Here is a 24,258-nt window from a genome sequence, read left to right as displayed (position 1 = left end):
AACTAGTGTGAATAAAGTTATATAGGTCTTCAGATGAAAAACAGGACACCTCAATCAGGGCAGGTACTCTAAACTTACAGCTGTATAAATGAAAAAGTAACATTACATGATCAGAGATTATAGAGATCTGTATAGCAGTTTGCACTGTTTGTACTAGAAATGACAAAGGTTTCACCAAAAACTAGGTACTCTTCTTATTTAATAATGTTGCTTTCCTGCTCTTTCCTTTAAATTTTGTTCTTTTTTTGGTCCTTTTCTTGGCTGTATTTTTAGCTTTATGGACCCACTTCCCTTTTTTTTTGGCCTCTTAAGAGTAGCTTTTACATTTTTAGAAAAGGTAGAGTAAGGTCATACAATATTGGAGTGAGATGAGCAAAACTGCATACCATACACATAGAACACAGAAGACCACCCAGTATATTGCACTAGAATTCCAGCTAAAGGCATTGCAATCACAGCTCCTGCATAGGAACCTACAAAACAAGACATGTAGATGAAAAGGGAGCAAAAATCAGTCTCAAAATACTTTTACGGGACAAATGAAAGAAAGACAAAAATAGAAAGTTACTCACCACAAAAGGAAGTGGTTGCTAACCTACTTCTTTCTAATGGGGGGGCCCACTTGCTCCAAATACCGTGGCAGGCAGGGTAGGTGACCCCCTGGGGAATGGGTGTGCCACAAGTTAGCTAATGATGATCAATTACTCAGTTCATTGTCTTTGCATGATATTTTAATTGCTACAAACAAGAAGTTGAGAATGTTTTGCGTTTTCTATAGCACAGTTTGAGAACAGCCATAGAAAAACTTTAGTTTCTACTAAAGCTGAAATGGGACTCCAAATCATTCAAGTGGCCTTATGAAACTGATATAAAACATACTTATTTCCTTCTGGTCCCCTCCTCCTTCCAGGAAAGAATTGCAAATAATTAAAAAGAAAGAAACTTAATGCACAAGTACCAGAGTCAAGGGCAGGATGAAAACAGAGACCCTCTGGAGTCTTTCTAATGCTGGGCTGATTTCTTCAGCCCTGTTTTGGTGGCCTTATAGCTTTTTTTGATCTAACATTTAAAGTATCATTTACGAAATACAGATTACTGTTCCACTGCTTTAGAACTAGAAAATAAGATCAATAAGAACTTAAAAACATAATGTTAAGAGAGAAGGTTTTCACTGTCTTTGTCTTTAATGAACCTTCTTGAGCACTTAAAGCACATAATTGAATTATGTTAGTTGGTTTGATTTTAAACCAGTTACTTTTTAGATCTCTTTTCAAAACTAGCCTTTAACTTAATAATAGAAAAACAACAACAAAATCACATCCTGAACTGTTGCAATTCTAGAAAATGTAATAGGAAATGTAGAGAAATTTTCCACAAAATTCTTCTTTAGGAATCATGATGTATGCAGTTATGTAGAGTCACTTTTCTCTTAATCTGATGTTTTGCTTCCTATGCAAAAAGTAGAAAAACTTAATAACTTTTTGCAAATATTGAAGTTACCATAAATGTTGAGCTTATCAGTCTCAATATGCAAAAGGTGGTAAAATAAATTAATTTGGTTTGAAAGAATGTCCTATAACCAATTTCATGTTTGTTTCAGTACTTTTGTCAATTAAAAAAAAAAAAAAAAAGATTTAAAGACTTAATCTTAAGATTGCCATGATTTATTGTAAAACTTCTTCAAGTGGTCCTGTTAAGGATGTTTTGCATTCACAATTCCTTTGAACAGCATCACAGAAATGAGGGGGTCTCAAATAGCTATTTTATTTTGTAATTACCCACTTGCTTCTGTTCCTCTCCTCTTTGCAGTCAAGCACACCTCTGTACATGCAGATCACTATTCAGGAATGGATCCAGATTTATACAGATATACTTCAAGAACTTAATTGACCGTTACCTAACTTTCAGGCCCATTCTGCACCCTTTTGGACTCCTTTTATACAATAAAGTGCCCGAGTTAAAATCAGCTCATGCAACTGGCCTGAGAAACAAAGAACCAGCGATCACAGGCCTAAAAGTCTGTCTTTCACTAAAGAAACAAACAAACAAATAAATTTAGAAGGAAGGCTCACTTTTTTTCTCTGTTAAGTTACGGTAAATCTCCCATTCATTCCAACAACAACATGGTCAAGGCCTACGATAAAAGCTTAATTCTTTATTACCTGTGAGGCTGGACAGCAAATAACTGTTGAGAACAGCACCAGTATAAACCCTATGCAGTACATCATTTCAGTGAAGTTTCAGTGTTAAATACATATCTCACTGGCTTCTTTAGCAAGAGAAAATTTTGCTGTTTAATTTTATAGATGAAGGAAAATTAAATAGCTGTAATTCATACGTTGAAATCTATTATGCTGAAAATCAGTAATAAACTGAAAGCAATTCTTATTTGCCCCAAAAAGTTACAATTGCTAGTTAAAGGCTAACAATCATATCACATTTACAGGTTATGCTATAATTTTTCCATACCTCTACAAGGCCCTGCAAGATCCTAACAAAGATGACGCACCCATAGTGCACCCTGGCTGCAGACGGTATTAACATGTTGAGGGAGGACGTCAGCAGTATAGCAGCACCAAATACTCTGCAAAGGTGGGGAAAAAAAGAGGAGAGGAAGTAGTTTCAGCGTTGTTCCAATTGACTTATTCCACATATGCTCACATATCACTTTATATATATTTACACATATGTCCTTTATGTAGGGAATATACAAACTACTAAACTGTATTAGTTCCATCTCATGTAATAGCCCGTCTGGTAAGACCCAGACCAAACATGGATGTATACATCTTTGTAGCATAATTTCCTACGGAAATACAGCTTACACAGTCACAAGTATAGATCTTATTCTGCCCACTCTTTTCTTTAATTTTCACATCTATTTCAACCAAATCTGATTGAATTCACCACCCTCTGGAGAAACTAGAAATTAGGTCTCCAAATGGTTTGCTAAAACAGGTGGCCAAGTAAAAGAGAGACTCTCGTAACTGCTTTAATTGTACAAAAGTAGCACCATGCATCCACTACTTCTAAACTGGAAAAGAATCCACTTTTATAAATGCCTAAGCAGCAGAAAGAATTTCAAACAGAGCTGAGATTTCCTTAGACACAAAAGTTAATCAGTCTGGAACCACATATCCACAGAAAACAGAACATTCTTTCTGCTGTTTTCTCAGAGGCTACTCATTGAATATTGCTGATTTTGATTCCAACAGCATCCTAGGAATTGCTTCAAATAAAGCGCATTACAATCTCTCAATAAAAAAAGAACAAAAGTGTGAAGGGATGATTCATTTTCAAAATTCCACTGCTTTGACTGAATTTTAATTTGATTCAGTTAATATCTGGCCCTTGTCAGAGGAAGCTTTTTCTCCAGCATTGTTATATGATTTTTTTATGTGCATTCATTCTTTTATTGTAAAAATAACCCTTTTCCCCCCTCATTTTCCTTCCAGTGGGACTATGCAAAGGGATGAAACCAGTAGCAATGAATGGCCACTTTCTTTATACAAAACTATGTAATGCTAAGACAAATCCTGGAGATGGCTTAACATATGACATCACAGTATCTGATGTGGAACTGATTTGACAGAAACCTTTAACCTTAGCATGTGTTCTTCAGAAATTGGTACAGGGCCATAAGTTAGTGAGAAACAGACCTTGGACTACAAAAGCAGGAAGCAGCAATAAGTTTCAGGATGAAAATTCTCCTCAAAGACATCTATGTTTCACATTCTCTATTTAAAATTACAGCCTGATACGAATCTTTAAATAGCAAACTGAATATGCTGCACTTCTATTTGACAAAGGACAGCAGAAAAAATGCTTCTTAGCACAGTAAGGAAGCTTTGTTAAATAGCTCTAAATCTGGTCTCCTCATTGTGTTCCCTATGATCCCCATCTCGTGTTAAACAACATCTAACTGGCTGTGCAGCACATTTCTGGCTTTGTCTGGCAGCATGTTCAATACATTTACTGGAACTGATGATGCACATGTTTGTGTTCCACTGTGTGAACTATTTTGGCCTGAATTCTGTCTTTACTCTTGATTTCTTTAATGTGTAAATTCCTACTCCAAAAGTACGTGCAGTTCATTTCCTTACAGTTTAATCCCCCCATATGTTCATGTAAACCATAATAGTGTCTTGGTTTTCATTTGCTTTTTTTCTTTAATATTAATGAGAGGAGTTTGGGACTCATAGGAACTTTGCTTGTGATTTTTACAAATTCTTTTTAAAAGTTAGATGTTCCTATTAACAATTTTTGAAGAGCAACGGACTGTAACTGTTCTAAAGGTTCATCAAGAAAATCTGTATTTGCTTTTAAGCAGGAAGAAAGGACTGGTTTGTATCCTTTCCTGCTTCTTTTCTGCATAGCTATTTAGCTAAATGCTTAATGCAACAATACAGTTTTAAATTTGAGATTGAGCATAGACTTGCTGGACCAGATTCTTAGCTAGTGTGAATCATTGAAACTCTTTGTAAATCACTATTCCTCTTAAAATCATGCTAGGATAGAATATTAAAAAATGCCATCTCTTCACAAGGATGAGATTTAAAAAATTATTATGGTACGTAACAGTTTCTTCAACAAAATTTACTCTAGTTTTTCAGTTCTGTATTTGAAATCAGCTTCTGTTTGCTATGACTGAAAGCTGTGTTTCCCAGAATTGCCTTTGTTCCCACGTTCACTGAAGAGAAGCTGTTTCCTTGAGTCTGTTCCTTTGAGAAGAGAAAGGAATATGTAATTGAAGGAATGATCAGAGACATGCATCTTCCAAATGAAAACCTTGCCTGTATTTAGACACACAAGTACCAGTGAATATTTAGTTACATCGAGGAGCAGATGATGAAATAATACCACAATGTCACTTGTAAGTCAATTCTCTCTCAAAACTATGCTTTATAGGAACAGCCTTCTCAAAAATAGATCAATTTTTCCCAAAAAAAATCTATTGATTTAAGGGTAAAATAAATCAAATTATGAATCTTGTAAGAAATAGCTTTTTTTTAATCCTTTTTCTTGAATGCATATTAAAAGCGGCACCATGAATTTAGTGCGTGGCTATTTTAGTGAGTCGGTTTCCTCTATAACTCTTAATCAAGAGCAAATACATCTTCCTACATTTGCTTTGCATGTCCCTATGCACATCCATAAATATAATCAGTATTTCTTCTTTGTGCTCTTTTGTCTTGTTGTATTTATTTCACCCCATAAATACTAAATTCTTCTTCTTAACAGAGTATTGTGATATAGATCTGGTTTTTTTACAAAAGTACTGTTTTACTGTTTTAAATATCTCAGCTAACTATATTTATTGTGATTTAGAACAAATAAGAATGATTTTGAGCTAAAATAAATATAAGTATATTTGAATTCTGCTCACATTTGAATATATTTAATTGGGAAATGAAACATTCTGACTGTTTCTAAGGCAATTCTAAGGCATTTTACCGACCCATACAACAAACCCCAAAATTGCATCATTCTTTTTTTTTTTGCTTAGATTTTTCTCACGTTTATTAAGCTATTTTTATGATGTTATGTTTCACTTCTACTTCTCAAACAATTCTCATTTGCTCAATTTTGCTACAAAGTTAATTCCAACAATGGGTTAGAAAACATGTTGTTCTTTAAGATCCTTATGTTTCCATGGCAAATTGACAGTATATGGGATTCCATAGTTCTATTTATTGCAACTGAAGATGGATTATATTCATTCCCAGACAGACATGGTTCCCTGTTTAAAATAAGACTTCCAGCCTGTTTCAGGAGCGTTCATTCCTACCCCACACCCCACTGCATCTTTTATGCATATAACTCTTTGTCCTCTTGATATTCTGAGATCAATTACGCAGATAGGTATGGCCCTTATAGGATACACAGTCTTAACACTGCCATGCCTTGCCGTGCATTTTTTCAGTCATGCTTTCTGCAGTGGCATGGATTTGTGGAGAAGACTTTATACCTCGAGCACAACCACCACTAGAGTTCACATGTCTTACAGAGTGAGCCAAGCCTTGCTGCGTGGTGTCCCTTGGGTTGAGCTCAGCCTAGGAAATCCATGTAGCTGTGCTGCTGAATTTCCATCCATTTCATCCTGGGCACACTTCAAGCTCCACAAAACATATTTTAATGCCATGGCACAAATGAAGAGCTTTAGTAGATTGAAAGTAAACTGGGAAAACTACAGTATGCCACAGAGACAGAGCAGGAGAGGCCAATGACAATGCCATCATTCTTGGCTCTGACATCAGGAGTGAATTAAAATGCCCTGACGTGCCTTCAGGAGCCCCTAGACTTGGGGGAAAGTTCCTTTCTGACCCGAAATCTCCAACTGTGTAGTTATATATAGAAGAAAATAACCATATACAGAAGATGACAAATTAATAAATACCGAAGTAGTATGTCAAGGAGAGGAAAAAAAAGGTAAATCCTAGTCGTCGTAAGTGACCAGAAGAAGCCCTGAAACAAAGATTTATGCTTTGCTTATCTATTTCTATTTCTAGACTTGGTAGACTCAGTCCCAAAAGACAGAATCTAACATTGATCCTCAGTGTTTTACTGACATTGGCATTATATGAAGGTCATGAGCTGTGACTTAGTCCTCCTGTAATACAAGTAGTAATAATAGCAAAATCATATTTGACTAAGAGACGTTTAGGATGGGAGCAGAGGAAGGAAATGACTCTAACATCTCAGGAAAAATGCTTAGAATGGAATGAGGTTGCAGGGGGGAATTAATCTTTTTGGGTTTCAAGCCAGTTGGCTCATTTTTCTCCTTGGGGAAAAACTAAAGAGAAAGAAATGTATTTATTTTCATCTCTGGATTTCTAATCTGTGCATCTGTGCAGCCCCACTATCCTCATCTACCTTTTCCATACAATTCTTATTACATGAGCATTCTGCATGGAAGTGCATTATTGTTTCTCGACAGGAAGAAGTGCCAGCTCAAAAAGTGAGCTGAGAACAGTGGGAGCACAGATGCACGCCAAGTACTGGCTGCCAGATGGGTGACATATTGGGTTACACGTGTACTATCTGAAAGCAAGGGGTCCTGCCTGGAAGCATCCTTTCACCCCAATGACTGGGAGTGAAAATTGCTACAATGACTCCATAAAGCTGAAACCCTTTCATATGTGTATGGGGAGGAGTCAATTCCTCAGCTGTCAGAATTCCGTATATTTCTAGTTGCGCCATTTTTAAATATAACCAACAAATTTCACAATTATCTATGTCTCTATTCTCTGAATATGTGGTCCAAATTAAGGTGTTTTATTCTGACTGTAAACAGAAACCTATGGAAAATGTAGCCCATGCTCCTTTCCGGGACACACACCTTGGCACTAGACAGGTTTACAGGAATACTGATCATATTATGGATGACATTATTTTTATTGGGTAAAGTATCTGTATTGAGAAAATACTTCATTTGTAAACAAGATCAAACTTTTTTCCTAGTCTAGGGTGAGAGTCCTCTGTTAGGTAAGGGCAGAAACTAAAAAGGAATGAAAACATGAATTTTCCTTGCAAAGTTTTCCCAACCTAGTTTAAAGATGAGATGAAAAATCTGTCATTAAAAAATATGAAATTTATTTGGATTCAGGTTGGTGAGCTGGCTATTTCTATTCCTTCTCCTTACAGAATCTGAACAAAGACTTATTTTATCAAACATATATAAAAAATAAACTGAGTCTTGACTATCCTTTGGTGTTCTTTCTTAAACAGTGCTTGTTTGGGAGAGTCCCAGAGCAGCAGCAGCTCTGAGCAGCTAAACGTGTATTGTGCAAAGTGATGTTTTAGACTATTCTGTCAGCTCAAGGCTGCTAAAATTTATGATCTTTTATTCTGACTCTACCTACTATCATTCATCTTTGACACACCACCTCCTGCAAAAGGCCAACAACACAACACAGAACTGATTTTGTTATATTTTTGTACAACCCAAAGAATTTCTTGTCTGAGAGGAGCTGCAAGGCTGAAGGCTGGATTAAATGCTTAATTTTTTGAGCTAAACATAATATCTAGGGAGAGACAGGGCAGGAGCTAGCTGGAATTCCTGCAGGGATGCAGCAGTTTTTCAGAATCCTTCCTTCTGCAAATGTTGCTAGTAATGACAATCTGTGATCATCCTTTTTAACTTCTTTCTTTGAGTTTTGCAGTGACTGAATATATAGAAATTTCAGGGGTTTAGCTGCCAGTTAACACTTCCCTTCTTAGAAAGTGAATCTCTACCCGTATCCAGTGTGATGAGGGTCTTCTAAGCCTTTGATATAGATCATGAACATTTTGATGACTTGAATTTGTTGTGATTCAATCTGCCAGCTTTGAAGATAAATAAATCCCAAAAAATTCAAGTCTTTTAGCAAAGCAGATCACACAAGGACTGGATCAAGCACCAGAGTAAAGTGCCATGCGGAGACTAAGTCAATTGTGTACCAGTAACAGAAAGTCCCTTTAACCTTCTGCATTCTCCAGGCCCCACCAATGCCACTGACTTGTACATGTCAAACCAAAATCCTAAATAGTTTTCAGGCTGCACCTTACATTGCGGGTTCACAGACCTATTTTTGATATCTCAGTGTTATTTTATTAAGAACTTGGGCACTGTTGGATGACAGCATCGTTGCAATTGATGCAGAATGTAAAAGACTCCTGGGTCATTAAATTCTGATTGTTGCTTTTACCAGCAAGTGCATTACATCATCCTTTCATAAGCAGATCAGGTTCCATCTCAGAAGTAATTAGCATTTGCCCTACTTATTTTGGAGGCTTTTCCAGTTTGTTACTTGCTACATCCAGTAGATATCTTATACTCATGCTGTTTTCTTTTAGCGGGTTTAATCTGCAGTTTACCCCAGTAGCGATCCTATTTTCTTTCTTTTGGATCACTAAGCTAGCCAGGCCCAATTCACCACATCTTCTTTATTCTTCATACATTTGATAGCCATACCAACCCTCTCTCTCCTGTTTGAATTCAGCTGGGGAATCTCTCAAACCTGTGGTTTCATTTTACACTCATTATATCCATATATGTCTAGATAAAATTCTGACTCATTCCTTCTAGCTCATTAGCTTTGGGATGGCTTGCTCTTTAAGTATGTAATCTGCTGGATCATGTTTCAAACCAAGACCTTCTCATTCAAATTACCATACCACGTTCCAGGGCTTGGGCTGTGATTCAACTGTCTCTGTTGATGTAGAGATATATAATACACTTATCAATGAAATCATCTGTGTTTTTAACTTCAAAATGTTTTGTGGAGCTGGTTGGGAGGATAACTGCTATGTGTTGGACTCAAAAGCTACATCTGTACTGCTTTGTGGAGTGTTTTCTGACATATAGGCCACATGTTACAACTGATTGCATCTGGACTGCACAAAGCAAATGCAGATGCCTTCAGAACAAAGCGACTGTGACAGTAGTGGTTTTATGCAACAACCTAAACAGCAGTTTTGTTGCATGAAATCCAGGGTACATATTGTATTGGGGTGAAGTATCAAAGCAGGTAGAGGTGATTAAGGATATCTGTTGGCTAGAGCATCTGGAATGAACTATGTCAGAAGCATATGTGGGTTTTGTTTCAGAGAGGATTAGTCTTTTCCCCTCTGAAAGGGATTCTGGTTATGAGGTATAATACATGCAGTATGGATTCATGAAGGCTTGGGACCTGGAAGACAACCAGGAGTGACGTTATTTGACAGTACTGACATATCTGGGTGATATAATACCAATAAATAATAAGTTTCTTTATCAGATTGGTCTGAAAGCATCTGGTGTAATTTTATGTAAACTGTAGCAAATTTTCTACAGATACTGATTTTGAAGGATTTGGATCAAAGGAAGATGGAATGCAAAAATAAGTCGCAACTTCAGACATTATCCCGCTCTTGTTGGTTATATCTGAGCAAGCGGGGCCAAATTCTGAAACTTTTATATCCAGTCCTGAAATAACTTGTCAAGAGTAAATGTAGTTCTCTGCATTTAGTATCTTGAGGATTACTGCCATTCTATAACCAAATAGTTCCAGAAGTCCACATTTGTCATCTGAGAGTTATAGAGGTACTTCTCAGTAACAGAGAAAATCATATTTTAGCTGATAATGTTATTGCTTGAGGGTTGCCTGAAAGCTAGAAATGTAACACCATTAATGATGACTTCCTAGCTTCCAATTTATGTAAATATAAACAGTGCTCTGACTGACTTCTGAAAGGGATAATTTTCCTCGGTAATATCATGTGACAATTTTTTGTTTTCTTTTCAGCTGTTCCCCTGTACATCAATTGTTACCTCCTCGACTGCAAACTGTAAGTAACCGCTTGTTTGGAATATTTGTATTACCTATACTGATGTTTATTGATCACGTACCTATCATGTCACTTGTTCATCTCCTTTGTAACCTAAAGACTCCTGATAATATTTCTCATACTCTAGTTGTCTTTTCAGTCTGTAATCGTGGTGCTCACCCTTCTTGGGACAAATCCTATTTCTGTTTATGTATTTGAAATGGAGTAAGTGAAAATGAACCAGGTATAGGGAGACACTGCTTGGCTATTCTATGACGTATATTATCATTCTGACTTTTCTCTAGTATAGGCTAATTTGTTGATGACTCTGTTGACCCCTCTACTGTAGACATATTCCTGTGAAATGCTCAGCCTGACAGTTTATGGCTTCACAAATGATAGACAGAATATAGTGGTTTTTTTCTGAATCTGGCCTTTAATTTGCATAAAATGGCATAGGTCTAACAAAGCTGGGATTATGCCATGAATATTAGAGTGGTTGATGAACTCAGCTGCCCAGCGAAACAGATCGAATAAGCTACCTTTGACATTAGAGAGGAACACTTATTCCCAAGTGCCAGTCTTAGGCTGAACATGCTTCATGAGAGAATTGCTTAAAACCAATCCTCTTTAATAACAGTCTGTGGCCAGAAGCCATAGTATAGCAGTGTTATTTGACTTTCTTAAAATGTGATAAAATAGGTTATTTTCATTCATATGTGTACAGGGGAGGAGGGGTATGTGTATGTCTGTGTGCCCTTCATACCAAATCCTATTATAAGCCTTTCATCAAGCATTAATATGTAAAAGCCAACCTCCCGCCATCTAATCTAGTATAATAAGGGCTTGGGTACATTATTAATTTTTGTCACACATCTGAGGCCCCCTTTTATCAACCAAAACCCCCATCCAAATCCCTTGTTGCATCATTAAATTGTGAAAACAGCTTCATCATTCATGACAGAAAAATGGAAGGACCCTGAGCCATATGGCAGAGGGAGCAGTGGTACCAGCCACCCGCAGATATTTCCCCAGTCCCCTCCTTGCAGTGACTGGTGTTTAAAAGACCCTGCAATGCAGTAGGGTGGCAAAATCTTCTGGATTTTTTGTACAATATTGGCTTCTTTGGCTGGAAACAGATGAACCCAACAGTAGTGCCTGGGATTGGAGCCCGGTTTAATCTGCAGGATTTTGAACTGAACATGAAAGGTGGGGTTGGCAGGTACAGCTTTGGGGGTTCTCTCTTATAGTGCAAGGTCATCTTAAGTCTTCAGAAGTTCAGAGGCTGGCTCTTGTCTAACCACCCAAAAATCCCCTGGTCATGCTGTGAATTGTACACTCTGCAAATCAGAAAAACACACAATGTGTCTACCTGCTAAAGCAGAGTGAATAATTCCTCTTTTTAAAAATGAAAAATATAAAGATGTAAAGTTCTAGGAAATCTTTGTACTTGTATTCCTAAACAATACTTTACCTGACATTTTTTATGCTTGTTGTCATTAAGGCTGTGTTAGAAAAAACCATTCTGATTTCACTGATGCACTAATGACACAGTTTCAGCGACAATCTTTGGGTCTCTGAGATGAGATGCACTGACATACAGTCATCTGAAACACCATTCAGTTTATTCATGCAGATAATCCTATTGGATTACTTGCTGGGAAGAAGGATTTAGGCCTTAATAACAAGATGAATGGCATTTTGAAAACAAAGATGAATTTGAAGTGAAAGGCTGATTTATACATTTACATTCAGGTTAGAATGTGACAATGATGAAGGGTTCAACACAGGTGAGAGATAATAATATTGTAAAGAAATCTAGTATACTTATGTAGTGACGACTCTTAATGTGAATGGTGCCAGGATTTGCAGTTTAACAGATAATAAGAAATATAGGTCATTATCACAGAATTATATGCTGACTTTATTTTTTAAAAAATTGTCATTCTATTCTGCCCTTTGTATTTCTTTGTGTAAGAAAATTCTAATATTTGAGTACACGCATATGAGATAAAATGGTCACTCAGGTTTGTTTTACCAAAAAGAAGCCTGTGATCTATTTTTGAAAAGTACTTGGCACATACAACCAAAACCTGCGTTTCTGTTTTAAATATTTAAGTGCAAACTTGGGAATTACATTCCTGTCCTGTGTAATCTAACAATGACCCATTAATTTCCTGATTTACAGCAAATATTTAAACTGTTCACTTTGGTAATCAATGAGGAAATAATGCCACAGCATTTTGGTAATGCTTTTGATTGGACAAGGGGTTTATTACAGATTTCCAGCATGATTTTTTAAGAATTTTTAAAGAGTGTGTCAGAAGTTAAAATATAATGACATTTAAATTATCCTGAGATGAGGTGGTAAAAGCCAGTACAGTTTCACACCTTTCCATGTATGTGTGACAGCACAGCAGGTAGTTTATTTGCAGACAGCTGTAGCTTCACAGTAGAATGCATGTGAAATAGGAAATATTAATTTAAATAAAATTATTCTATTTCTAGATTAAAAACAAAACAAGTGCTTAGCTTTAAGGTCATCTAGCATGACATTCCCTATGGCATTAACCCTTATGTTTCACTTGCTTATCCCTTATATTTTCCTTAGTCATCCCTGTACTGAAAACATTTTATAATGGCTAAAATATAACTTCCAATGTAAGACTTTAACACCCAAAGAAGAATCTAGCATATAATTTCTCTGGTTGGGCAACCGGTGTTTAGTCATTATTGTTAATATTTATGCCTTTTTTTCATTTCTATGGCTACAATTTACTGATTCTTATTATATCTTTCCAAGGAACTAAAGCACACATTTATACCCGGCAATTTTTTCCAGTGGATTTATATGCATACTTTGTAAACAAATTACCTCTTAGTACTCTTTTTTTATGTATTGATATCCTGAATACATAGTTCTTGCTATTTCTTCCACTATGTGATATTATATACTGTCATCTTTTAAGTAATTAATGATCTCTAAATCAGTCTCTAATTTTTTGACACTCATATCATGTATGTACCGAAATTACCCACAACAGTCCAAGCTTAGTGTCATCGACCTAAATACACTCGCTGCACTAAATACAGAAAAATAAATATCCCAGGATTGCATTGACTTTCTTATTAGAGCATCATGCTGGAAGCACATGATGGTTTTCTAGTGCAGCATGGCTTAAAATCCCACTCGGTGTGACTGCTTTAGAGGGTGGCTCCCCACTCCCTGATGTTACTTTGCACTTGAGTGTCATATATATTGACCAGAATTCAGTTTGGCAAATAGCGATTAACATACCATCTGATTGTCTGGTCCTTTCTATACCCGCAAGCTCATCAGCATTTGTACATATCCTGAAATGGCTGATGAAGTGTAAAGATCACAGTAGATCCTGTTTAAGGAATAGTCAGCAGTATCATAAAAGTATCTCAGTCTTTGAAGGGTTCATAAACACTAACCAGTTAATCATCAGTCTCCCAATGTGGTAATATCACTAGTTTAGTTACAGGCACTCACTTGGTTGTGCGAAACACAAAAAGAAGGGGTTTCATCACACCACATGATAACTGGAGCCAACACCCCAAGTAACCTGGGGTCCCTATACAGTGTACAGGCAGAGATATAGAGGGGCATATTCTGGGAATGACACAATATACCTGAGGTCTGAAGTGCTTGCCAACTCACTCACTTAGTTAAATAGTATAAACCTTCCTGGAGGAGCTCAAAGTCAAGAAAAATTGCACCAGTTTCCAGTTGTCTATTTTGGATGCATCAGAACAGCAAAATCTGTTCTGTTTATAATTTAGTTGTTCAGATACTACAAAAGAATGTAATCATTAAATGACATTTCTGAAATTCATATCAGGATATTGCATTGTTTCAGAACATTGAAACATCTTGGCCACTGATGTTTAAATTCATTCCATTTAAATCAATTTTTTTAATTATAGAGTTGAAGAACCAAAAAACTGAATTTCTTTTTCTTTCTTTTAATAAGATTTCAGTCACCAAGAATGATGATTGTTTTTTAAAATCTGTAAAGGTTAGATGAATTCTGATTAGCCCTAGCAAGAGTTCTTTTCATGGACTAAGTAGAAATGCAGACTAGGTGGGGTTGAAGGACTGGCAGAATTTCATACTCTTCCTGTTCACATAGTATCATGATCATATAATGACAACCTCTCTGGCAGGAGCCTCTCTAATGCTGATATTAAAACTTGCAGTTTAAAAGCATTCAAATGAGATTTATGTGGTTTAAAATGGCATTAACCGCCATTATGAGTAATAGCTCAGCTGATTAAATAGTGTGGATACATGGTATTAGGGCATCACACTTGAATTTTAATGTTTTCTTACATTTTTCAGGGAAAAATACTTTTAAACAATGCAAAAGCAACTTACTTCCCTCCTTCTGAAAATTCTGCTTACACCAGGTCAAATCCACTGTGATTTAGTGAAAAACATAGCTCTGAACCCCCAAAAATCTAAACAAAAAAAACCAACCAAAAAACCAAAAAATTATCTCACTCTTTATTAACATTTTGAAGAGAAAGACTTGTGGTTACTAATCAGAAAGGATTGTAACCAATAAACATTTATATTTTGGGGGATTCATATCTGGAATCTGCTTGTCTACTCTTGCCCCTACAGTCTAAAAAGTTCTGAAATACAGCTGATTTTCTCTCGATAAAGATAGTTGCGTAAACATCTCTGTGGGGACCATGAATTCTACTCCCAGTATACTGCGGCTGAGGGAGAAGGGCGCTTTTTTTAGTGTAAGGCTATGTGTTCAAATAGGAGAAGCAACCAAGAGGCGTTTCAAACCTGGATGTCCATGTGACAAAATGCCTTCCCTAAACTACTACAGCCTGCTCACCACTCTGCCATTATCGCGTCATGTTTAATTGGTGTCAAGGTTAATTGTTCACTGTTCATTGAGAACTTAACCCTGAAAAAAAGTTATAGCTGTAATAAACCCTACCCATGGGACTCTGCATTGCGTTTCCTTTGTTCCCCCAGTCTGCTGTGGTTGCATAGAACATCTTCCAGAGGCAGAACCTCTGCTGGGAGAAAAGGTCTCTAGCCTCTTGTGGCAAAAGGGACTCTTCTGTTTTCACACGCTGTTCAAGGGATGCAAGTTTAAAGCTTCACTGATTACAAATGAGGGGGCACCTGAGGCCCAGTCTGTGTCTTTTGAAAAATTACATTGTCCTGCAGTGCTCTGAAGGTTCCCTATTCCTACAAAAGTCAGTAGAGTTTGAAAGTGTTCAGGAGCACTGATCTTTGTAACGTACCAGCCGAACTTCTATAGACCACCTGAGATCTAAGTGCTCAGGAGATGTGTTGTTTCTGAATGTTCTCTGGAGTTTTTGAAGACAGTTTTGTTTGACCTTGTTGGTACTACAGCACTGTAAACACACCTCTATTAAAGAAAGCATTTTTCTTAGTGTTGGTCTGAAAATACACTGTAACAGAAAAGTCTCAGTGATACAATATGAGATAACTTGAGATCCTAGCTATCAAGTGCAAATTTCTGAGAAACTCTATTTACTACTTGTAAATCTGTAAATCACTAAATCTGATCTGTCAGCAGTAACGGGGAGCTGTGCATGATAAGAGCAGTGGGTGAAGGCAGAACAGAATAACCATGCAGCAGCAGCCTAGAGATTTACAGCTAGCAAAGGATCTCAGTAAAATGTTACCCATTGGCAGACTCAGTTAAAGAAAATAACATTGGAGAGTTCAGAGCTCAGGGTTGTTAGTTTTTGATTGGCAGTAAGCATTTTAAAACAGGCAGAATTAAGATAAAGGGTTTCAGTCCAGCCTGAAATTAAGGTTTTTTATGTAGAAAAGATTTCTTGATACCCCAGGAAGGTAATTTCTTCTGTATTTTATACCTTAGTGAAACTTTAACATTATGTCGAATGAATCTCTATAATTGGTTGCCAGCCTGAATCTTAATGTTATGTGCCATACACCCAGCAACTCCCTGGCAATAACATGTTAAGCTCACAAAGCACACTTTAACCCTCCTCCCAATTTCCTTCCTTTTAGCAACCTACAGTCAGTTTTTCATTCATGCTATCTTTTCCATGTAATCACTATCTCCTTCCCTTCCAGGAAATTTATCTCCTAAAATATCTCCCTTTTTCTGGAACTCAAGACTGAGTTCCTCAGACCTCCTTGAATTTGGTGATGCTGTTCTAGAGTCTATTGTGTGTAGAGTACATCTGAACTTTGTTTTTCTGTATAAATTCAGACTTGGTCTGATTTCAAAGGAAACCATTAATGCCACAAAGATAGTCAACGAGGTTTGTTAAAAAAAAAAAAAAACAAACAAACAAACAAAAAAAACCCCACCACACCTTACTTGGTTGTCATCCACTAAAGTATAAAGTGACCAGTTTTGGCTGTAGCATGAGACATGTATATCAGCAGAGGCTTTTATAGTAGCTCATATTCTACCGACGCCAGGCCCCAGTACTCACTTGTCTGACTTGTTCTCCTGCAGTTCTTAGAAAGGGTATGACATCAAGGCTTGCACCCTATTTTGGGTGCCACTTTACCCTACAGTCATCCTGTTCATTTCAAGTTGAACATGTAGGTGTCAAAATCTATATGTAGCATCAGAAACTAACTTGGGTTTTGGCCTCCTCAATGTCCTGCTGTTCCAACCACTACATCTAGTGACCCAGAATATTCTCAGCCATTCTTATCTGCAAACTAAATGTAAATCACAGCCACTATCCATATTTTACCATTTGCAATTACTGGCACATATGTCATAGCTAGTTCCTTAATTAAATCTGTGATTTACATGGTCATTTGCCTTGTGTTGGAGTTGTCTCAGAGGCTTCCACAAAAATAATAACTAATCACTAATCTGTGAAAATTGCTGAGTTAAAATACACCCAGGTCAATAACTGGAACTAGGGCTCATTTATTGTTGTAAATGTAAATATTTGTGAAGAGAAGGAAAATTTGAGTTTTCCTGGGAATGTCCCTGCCATTGTCTTGCAAACCTTTGTAGTGGCACCACTTTAAATCTGGATTGATTCAAATGATTTTACTGATGCTGCACCAGTGAATGAAGACACATTTTTTGATTCTCTGAGTCAAATTCTGCAGTCTTTACTCAAGCAAAACTCCAATTAGTCCTGAGAAGTTACAGACTATGTAAAGATGCAAAAATGCTTGAAAGAGGAAGAAAAGGAAAAGCACCGTTTAAGTGGCTGTTAATTGTTATTTGTAATAGCCTTTTACATTTCTGAACCACTAGCAGAAAGCTGACATTTGTAAACAGACAGGCAATGGATACCCCACTTTAATAAGCATTGTAGTTTGGTTTATTTGCTTTAAAAGGAGGGGTATTAGGGTTATCTCAGTTACAGAACATCTCTCCATTAGTAACTGCTCATCATTTGTAATGTAGATCTCTGTCTAAAAGTTATTTACCTCGGAGGGAGCATTTTTGCCGTAGCTCCCCTCTCCTCCCTCTTTCTCAAACCCACACAAGGAAGCTTGCTTGCCAGGCAAAGCGTCTCTGCCTTTCCAAGCCCACCTTTGATGTTGCACACTCCTGAGAAGAGTTAAAGGTATGGATTGCTGATTTTAGTACCCATTTGCACTTGGCTTGTTACTGTTTTGAAGAGTGGCACTAGGACCTTCGCTACTTCTGCAAACGATGAGCCTGTGGCATTAAGCGTGGATGTGAAAGCCTCATGTGTCTTGAATACTCAGTGGATCTAATTAACAGGTAGAATCGCACCCTGGGTGCTTGAAAAATTGCCAGACACCATAGAAACGAGTCCTTAAGTCCCCGCACCATCTGCACTTTCTTTTCATTGTGAAAGTCTCATTGAAACATGTTTTTCGACCATTCTAAGTTCATTTGTGCGCTAATGGAAAATTCCTGCTGATGGTTTTCCTTTTCATTAAAACAAAAATCATAACAACTATTTCATTCAATCATGGGGAAAAAAAATAATCTCGCAAGCTTTGATGAAACAATGAACCTTTGAATTTGCCTCTGCATACAGGTTGTTGGAATATCATTGCCACAACCTCTTTAAATGGCTTTTTAAAGAGAAAAGAAACCAACACGAGATAACCCGCGAACAGCGAGGTAGCCTGAAGAAGGGTGAGCAGCGCACTATCCCACCGCTCATGGACGTGTTCCTGCCGCCTTTAACTGCCTCTGCACCAGGGCGGGGGGGCGGGGGAGCCCCGGCTGCGGCGGGCCCCCGTCCTGGCGTGCCCCCGGCTCCGGGGTCAGCGGCCGCGGCCGGCGGGCACCCCCCGCGCTGCCCCCGCCACCCCCCGCGCAGCCCCCGCCGCCCGCCCCGACTCGTCCAGGACCCCGGGCCTCTTTAGGCCGTCGTTACCTGTTAGCTGCCAGCCGGGACGAGATATACCCTCCGGGGATCTGGGTGATTATGTACCCCCAGAAAAAAGAGCCGTGGATCATGCCAACTGTTTCGGGATCCCAATTGAACTTCGCTTTCTTCCAGTGCAAGGGACCGGGAGAGAAGGAGAGAAAGAGAAGAGGAAGGCTGTAATCGTGCCAGGTTAAAGCATCCAGCCGCAGGAGCATCACACCGGGCAACAGAGGGGGCGATTCTAACGCCGGCGGTGGCGCCCGGCGGCCGGGATACCGGGACACGGACGCGGGGCACCTGGCGAAGCCGCTCGCTCTGCCTTGACCCACCATAGCATATACTCCGGATTAATAAACGGCAAAACAAACGCAATAGCAGCAGTAAACCCAGCCCCGTCCGTGCCCGCCGGACAGGAGAGGGGCAGGGCTGGCCCAGCAGTGACCAGAGCCCCGTGTGCCCGGGACCCCCGGCTGCTTCTCAGCCCCTCTGGGGCTGCCTCCTCCGGGCTGTCAGGGACAACCCCGCTCGTCAGGGCCGGGGGGGCTGCCGCCTGCCCTCCCCCCCTTGCCTGTGCAAGGGGTAGCTTGGAGGCGTTTATCTCCCCACTCGTATATTTAACACCCTTCTGTATTTAGAATTCGCTTCTTTCTCACTACGCTATAACTCGCTTTAACCCGGGTTTTATCATTGAACGCCTTTTATCAAAGCAAATCCTGCCACCCTGGTGTTTGCAAACGTTCCAACACAACCACCCGGGCTCCGTTACAGCGCGGCGCGCCCGCCGGCACCCGCTTATTCGGCGCCCTCCGTCCCTCATCCCCTACAGCTATTTGACGAGATATCTGCGTCTTTCCAGGTTGTGTGCAACGGGGAGAGGGTTAAAAAAAAAAAGAAAAAGAAAAAGAAAAAGAAAAAGAAAAAGAAAAAGAAAAAGAAAAAGAAAAAGAAAAAGAAAAAGAAAAAGAAAAAGAAAAAGAAAAAGAAAAAGAAAAAATAGTGTCTGCAAATTAGTAATTCAAAATAGAGCTGATAACCGAAAAGGAAAAATAGGAATAATCGGTAGAAATGGTTTCTTCTCGAGAACGGTGTTTCCCTCCTACAAAGGGTGGCGGCGGGGCTGGGCAGTGAGGGGCGGGGCGGGAAGGGACGGGAGACGGGGACACAGCCCGGGACCGGGACCGGGGAGCACCGCGGGCTGCGGCAGGGGGGCAGCGCCGCGAAGCCATCAGAGCCCGTCTTGCCTGCGCTGAGGTGCTTGACCTGGGACTTGTACTGGGAGGATGAGGGATTTACGAGGGAAAGGTTCCCACCTCTTTAATAACTTTTCCTCCTCGGTGTATGGTGCTGTTATTGACCATATCCACGATGGCCACTCCTAAGTTACACCGGATCCCGAAGGAAATGCAGAATCCCAGTCCACTCATGATGGCAATGATGTACCTCCGGGGCAGCCCGAAGCAGGTACAGTCGCACAACGGGGCTTTCTTCTCCGGCACTTCCATGGGCTTCCCATCTTCTGTCAGCTCGATGGTGTCCCCGGGCTTCTGTCTCTTCTCTAGGACTCTGCCCGACACAAGAAGGGAAAGTCAAGCCCTGGGCGCCTGAACGCACAGCCACTTCGGGTAGCTGAAGGCTTAAATTCACCGCTCCCCCCGCCCCTTTGGCTTGGTATGGATTGATTTGAGGATTTAGTGCTTGTTTTCCATTCACCTTCAACTGCTCTTTAGCAATGACCTGTGGGAGTCACGATTAGTCATCCCCAACTCCCCCCCGCCACCCCGCCGCAGAAGCCCAGGGAGGAGCTCTAGCTGAGAATTGCTCATCTATCATTAAAGACTTCTGCTTAAAAATGTAGGACGCATTAAGAAGACATCATCTGTAACCACTGCAGAGGCGCCATGTTGGGGAGCCCAAGAGACATAGCCTGGAAACCGAAACAGTCTTTTGGCGAAGGTTTTACTCCCTCCTTGCTGTATTAGAAAAACCAAGGGGGGGGATGATTTTGGTGTGTATCTCGCTTCAGGTCTGGGAACAAAAGGAATGTTAGCAGAAAGGGAGGGGGGGGCGATATTGCTACTTATTTTAGATTTGCAAAATGGCTGTCACATGCAGTGGAAGAAAACATGACCGTCTTCAGAGAACTGGCATCTCCGGAGAAGTCTTTCCAAAAGATTGCATCTGCTCAGCTACACCTTGCGAGCCTGTGATCCCTTTGTAGGTTTAACCTTCCCAGATCAGCTTAAAGTCGATCTCATTGTCCCCCACTCCCTGCTTTTTACATGACTATCCTATCTCCTAGAAAACAATGTGCAGGAATCTGAAGGGGAATGCTTATTTGCAGCTATTTCGAATCAACAGGAAAATATCGGGGATAAAACACGCTGCCATCCATGACAGGTGACTTAGAACACTTCATTTTATTTCTTCTTTGGTGGAAAAGCTTTTAAAAAGCCGTGTCGGTAGTAAGAAAGATCGGGTTTAAGGAGCAAGTGTCCCATGCTGAATCTTAATCTTCTTTTGTAGTCACTGAGATAGTTAAAATACAGAAAAACTAATTGCTTCCAGCCCAGCTCCATCATCTTATAGAGCGAATATGTGACCATTTCCCGACACCCTGGTCTCTCCTACCGCTGTCCTCATCCCTGCTCTCGGAGTGTTTTCTCACGTCGGAAACCTTCTCGGAGGACCACCTCTTTGAGGTTAACTCATCCGGCTAATGGGGCAGTAACAATTAGCAGAATAAGGCTCAAAAGCTTCTTCGTGTTTTGGAGAAAACACAGAGATTTTCCCCAATAGTTGCTCAGCTGAAATTTTCCCGATTTTTCTTTGCTGGGAGAATTATTTCCGTGCTTAAAGTCCTCAGCATTAACAAATGTCTTAAAGTTGTGAATAAAACAGGACACCGTGGTTTTATGTTCGAAATTCGTTCGTGAGAATAAAGGGTGCTGTAGAGGTGTTTTCTCCCTGAATGGGCTTCTTGTCTTCGGGAAGACATTAGAAATCAATGTGTCAGGGACAGAAAACCTATTTTAATTCTAAGAATCGGAAACAAAGTACTTAGTCCCGTGCGTTGAAGATTAGTAAAGCGCGCATTTGCTAATCAAGGAGAAAATTCAAACGGAGTTCTGCTGGGAAATACAAACATTGTAATTCTCCATTATTCTCTATATGACTATATAAAAAGCAGTAGACATGATCTTTTTATTTATATGTTGTAGAATCTTTTAGGGAGAAAAACATATTTATTTCCTTAATTATATTTGAAGCATTTATTCTGGATTAGTAATATTTCTTTTTCTAACTATTGAAAATGACTTAAATGTGACCAAAACCTGTAGGATATTCACTGCGTTATTAATGGCTTTGGTTTTGCTTTTGGCTTTTCAAAGTTGTACCCTTGCTACTAAAACGGAAATCTCGATTTTGTCTTTATCACTTCACTGATATGTCCCCTTTCCTGAAAATGGCAGCAGAAGTTGTGACTCATGCTGTGGAACAGCCTTGTGCCTGTGCCCAACACTGCCGCATAGGTATGGAAAAAAAGACTTTTACGTGACCTACCCTAGGCAGATGAATCCGCAGTTACCTTTAACCTGTAATTCGGGGGGGAAAAAACCCACACCAAACCAACGAAATAAACAATAAACCCCACCAATCAACCCCCAAACTTCGAGGGAATTTCTAGCAGAGAGCACAATCAGAAATACATTGGAATTTCACAGACCATTCTCAAACGTCCTGGAGGTTACCGAAGTCGCCAGGTTGGATGGAGCACGGTGTGTCAACTTTAGTGTATACACTTCTTAGGTATGCGAGAATTTGGGCTTGTTTGTGCGTATAGGGCTCGAAGATGGTAGAAACGTTCTGTACACACAAAACCATACTGTTGAATGATGCTTTTGAGTTTAGCAATTGCAGTTGTTACTTATAAGACGAGTGGATGATTCTTCAAGCAGGCGGATAAATAATTAAACACATGCCTCTATATGTTTCAGCTTCAGGAGAAAACAAAATCGTTCGGATATCAATTATTTATACATCTCCATGTTTATCTTCCTCTGACGACAAATTACACAAGGGACAAGACTAATCGAAACCAGGAAAAATTATTATTATTATTATTTAATGATTGGTAAGGGCAGGGGGAAAGATCCTGTGACTGCATCGCAGAATTAACACAGAACAAAAATACAGGGAGCTGCTCTCTCGTGATTATGATTTCAAGATGGGATCCTTGTTTTGTGAGAGAAAGATCTTTCGCTGCATGTTTACTGACACCATCTACGAATCAGATAGAGAAGTTACGAGGGTGCCATATTGAGTAGCTTCAGCACTAGTTTCCAGGATCCAGATTATATCAGCAGTATCTCAACACCTCCCAGCCCCTCCGCCACCAGCCTCCCCAAAGCATTCAACCTCCTTCAGCAGCTGGCGGTTAAGAAAAGCTTCCGATTATTTCTGGGAAGTAGAGCCCTGTAAGAAATCTCAGTCTTACCTGTAGAGTTGACCAAGCGATTTTCCAGCAAAATTCTTCAATCCCTCCTTGCCAGGAGTCAAAATCCTTTGTTTGACCGACTCCATTCCTGCAGGGGTGCTCGCTGGATTCTGCTCTGCTCTGGATAGGGCACTGCTACGAGCAACGATGGTTCATATTGGTTTAATCTCTTAACTTTCCCCCCTCATTAAATGGCTATCAGTGCACCTTCGGGTAGAGGGAGAGCGAGAGAAAGCGTGCGCGTGTGTGTGAGAGAGGGAGAGGCAGAGACGGCGTGCGGAGCCGGGGGGGCGAGGGCGAGGGACGCGCCTGTGTGAGGCAGCGAGCGGGGGAGCCTGACCGCTGCAGGCACCCCCGGGGCTCCCGGCAGGGCGGTCAGAAACTCTCCTCGGCCTTGCAGGGTGCCGCGGTGGCGGGCGGAGGCAGTGCCATGCCCGGCTGGGAGGGGACGGAGATCCCTTTGCGGGAGCGGTTCAGAGCAATCTCGCTGTGGCGCTGGCGGGGTCCCCGGCTGTAGAGCTGGAGGGGGAGGGGTGGGATTCGCCGCCGTAGGCAGACAGCTGCGCGGCACCCCGCGCCCCGGCGCCGCTGGCTAAATCCCGCGGACGGCGAGGAGCCCTGGCGCGGCCGCGCGGCCCCCGCCCGCCCACCCGCGCAGCGCTGCTCCCACCGCGGCCGCGCAGGTCGCGCCCCGAGGCGGCGGCGGAGGCCAGCGGCACCCTCCGGGCGCCCGTCCCTTCAGCACCGCGGACAGCGCCTCGCCCCGCCGCCGGCGCCGCGTCCCTCCAGCACCGCGGACAGCGCCGCGCCCACGCGGCGCCGCGGGGGCGGGCCGCGCTCCGCAGCCCCCGGGGAGCCGCGCCCCGGCCGCCCACCCCCGCGGGGACCGGCGCAAGCGGGGCCGCTGGGGGTCACCGCCGCCCCCCCGGGGCCGCTCACCGCCCCGGGCCGCTCCGCGGGGATTGCCGCACGTCGGGGCCAGCGTCGCTGATCTGTTTGTGCTGCTGGCGTAGAGAAAGGACATGGCCTTCGTGCAGTCAGTCACGCTTCTGGGGAAACACGGCAGCAACTGCAAATAATGCTGCTCTTGCTAAAAA

At 40.7% G+C, this 24,258-nt stretch overlaps 1 protein-coding gene across 1 annotated transcript in view; it reads right to left on the bottom strand.

Annotated features, from left to right (window-relative positions):
• Positions 1-23,978, bottom strand: part of SLC17A6 (solute carrier family 17 member 6) — a 33,462-nt gene extending 9,484 nt beyond the window's left edge. Inside the window, exons 1-6 of the mRNA XM_005446111.4 lie at positions 23,162-23,978; positions 19,977-20,229; positions 18,673-18,791; positions 2,470-2,584; positions 573-660; positions 387-473 (exon numbers count right to left, since the gene is read on the bottom strand). Coding sequence (XP_005446168.1) covers positions 387-473; positions 573-660; positions 2,470-2,584; positions 18,673-18,791; positions 19,977-20,229; positions 23,162-23,247 — 748 coding nt within the window. The 5' untranslated portion in view covers positions 23,248-23,978. The remainder of the gene's footprint in view (positions 1-386; positions 474-572; positions 661-2,469; positions 2,585-18,672; positions 18,792-19,976; positions 20,230-23,161) is intronic.
• Positions 23,979-24,258: the final 280 nt, after the last annotated feature.

The sequence above is a fragment of the Falco cherrug genome, chromosome 10 (genome assembly GCF_023634085.1).
Source record: "Falco cherrug isolate bFalChe1 chromosome 10, bFalChe1.pri, whole genome shotgun sequence".
NCBI lineage: Eukaryota > Metazoa > Chordata > Aves > Falconiformes > Falconidae > Falco > Falco cherrug.
Note: the sequence above shows the minus strand (reverse complement) of the source record. Positions and strands in the feature narration are given on the sequence as shown.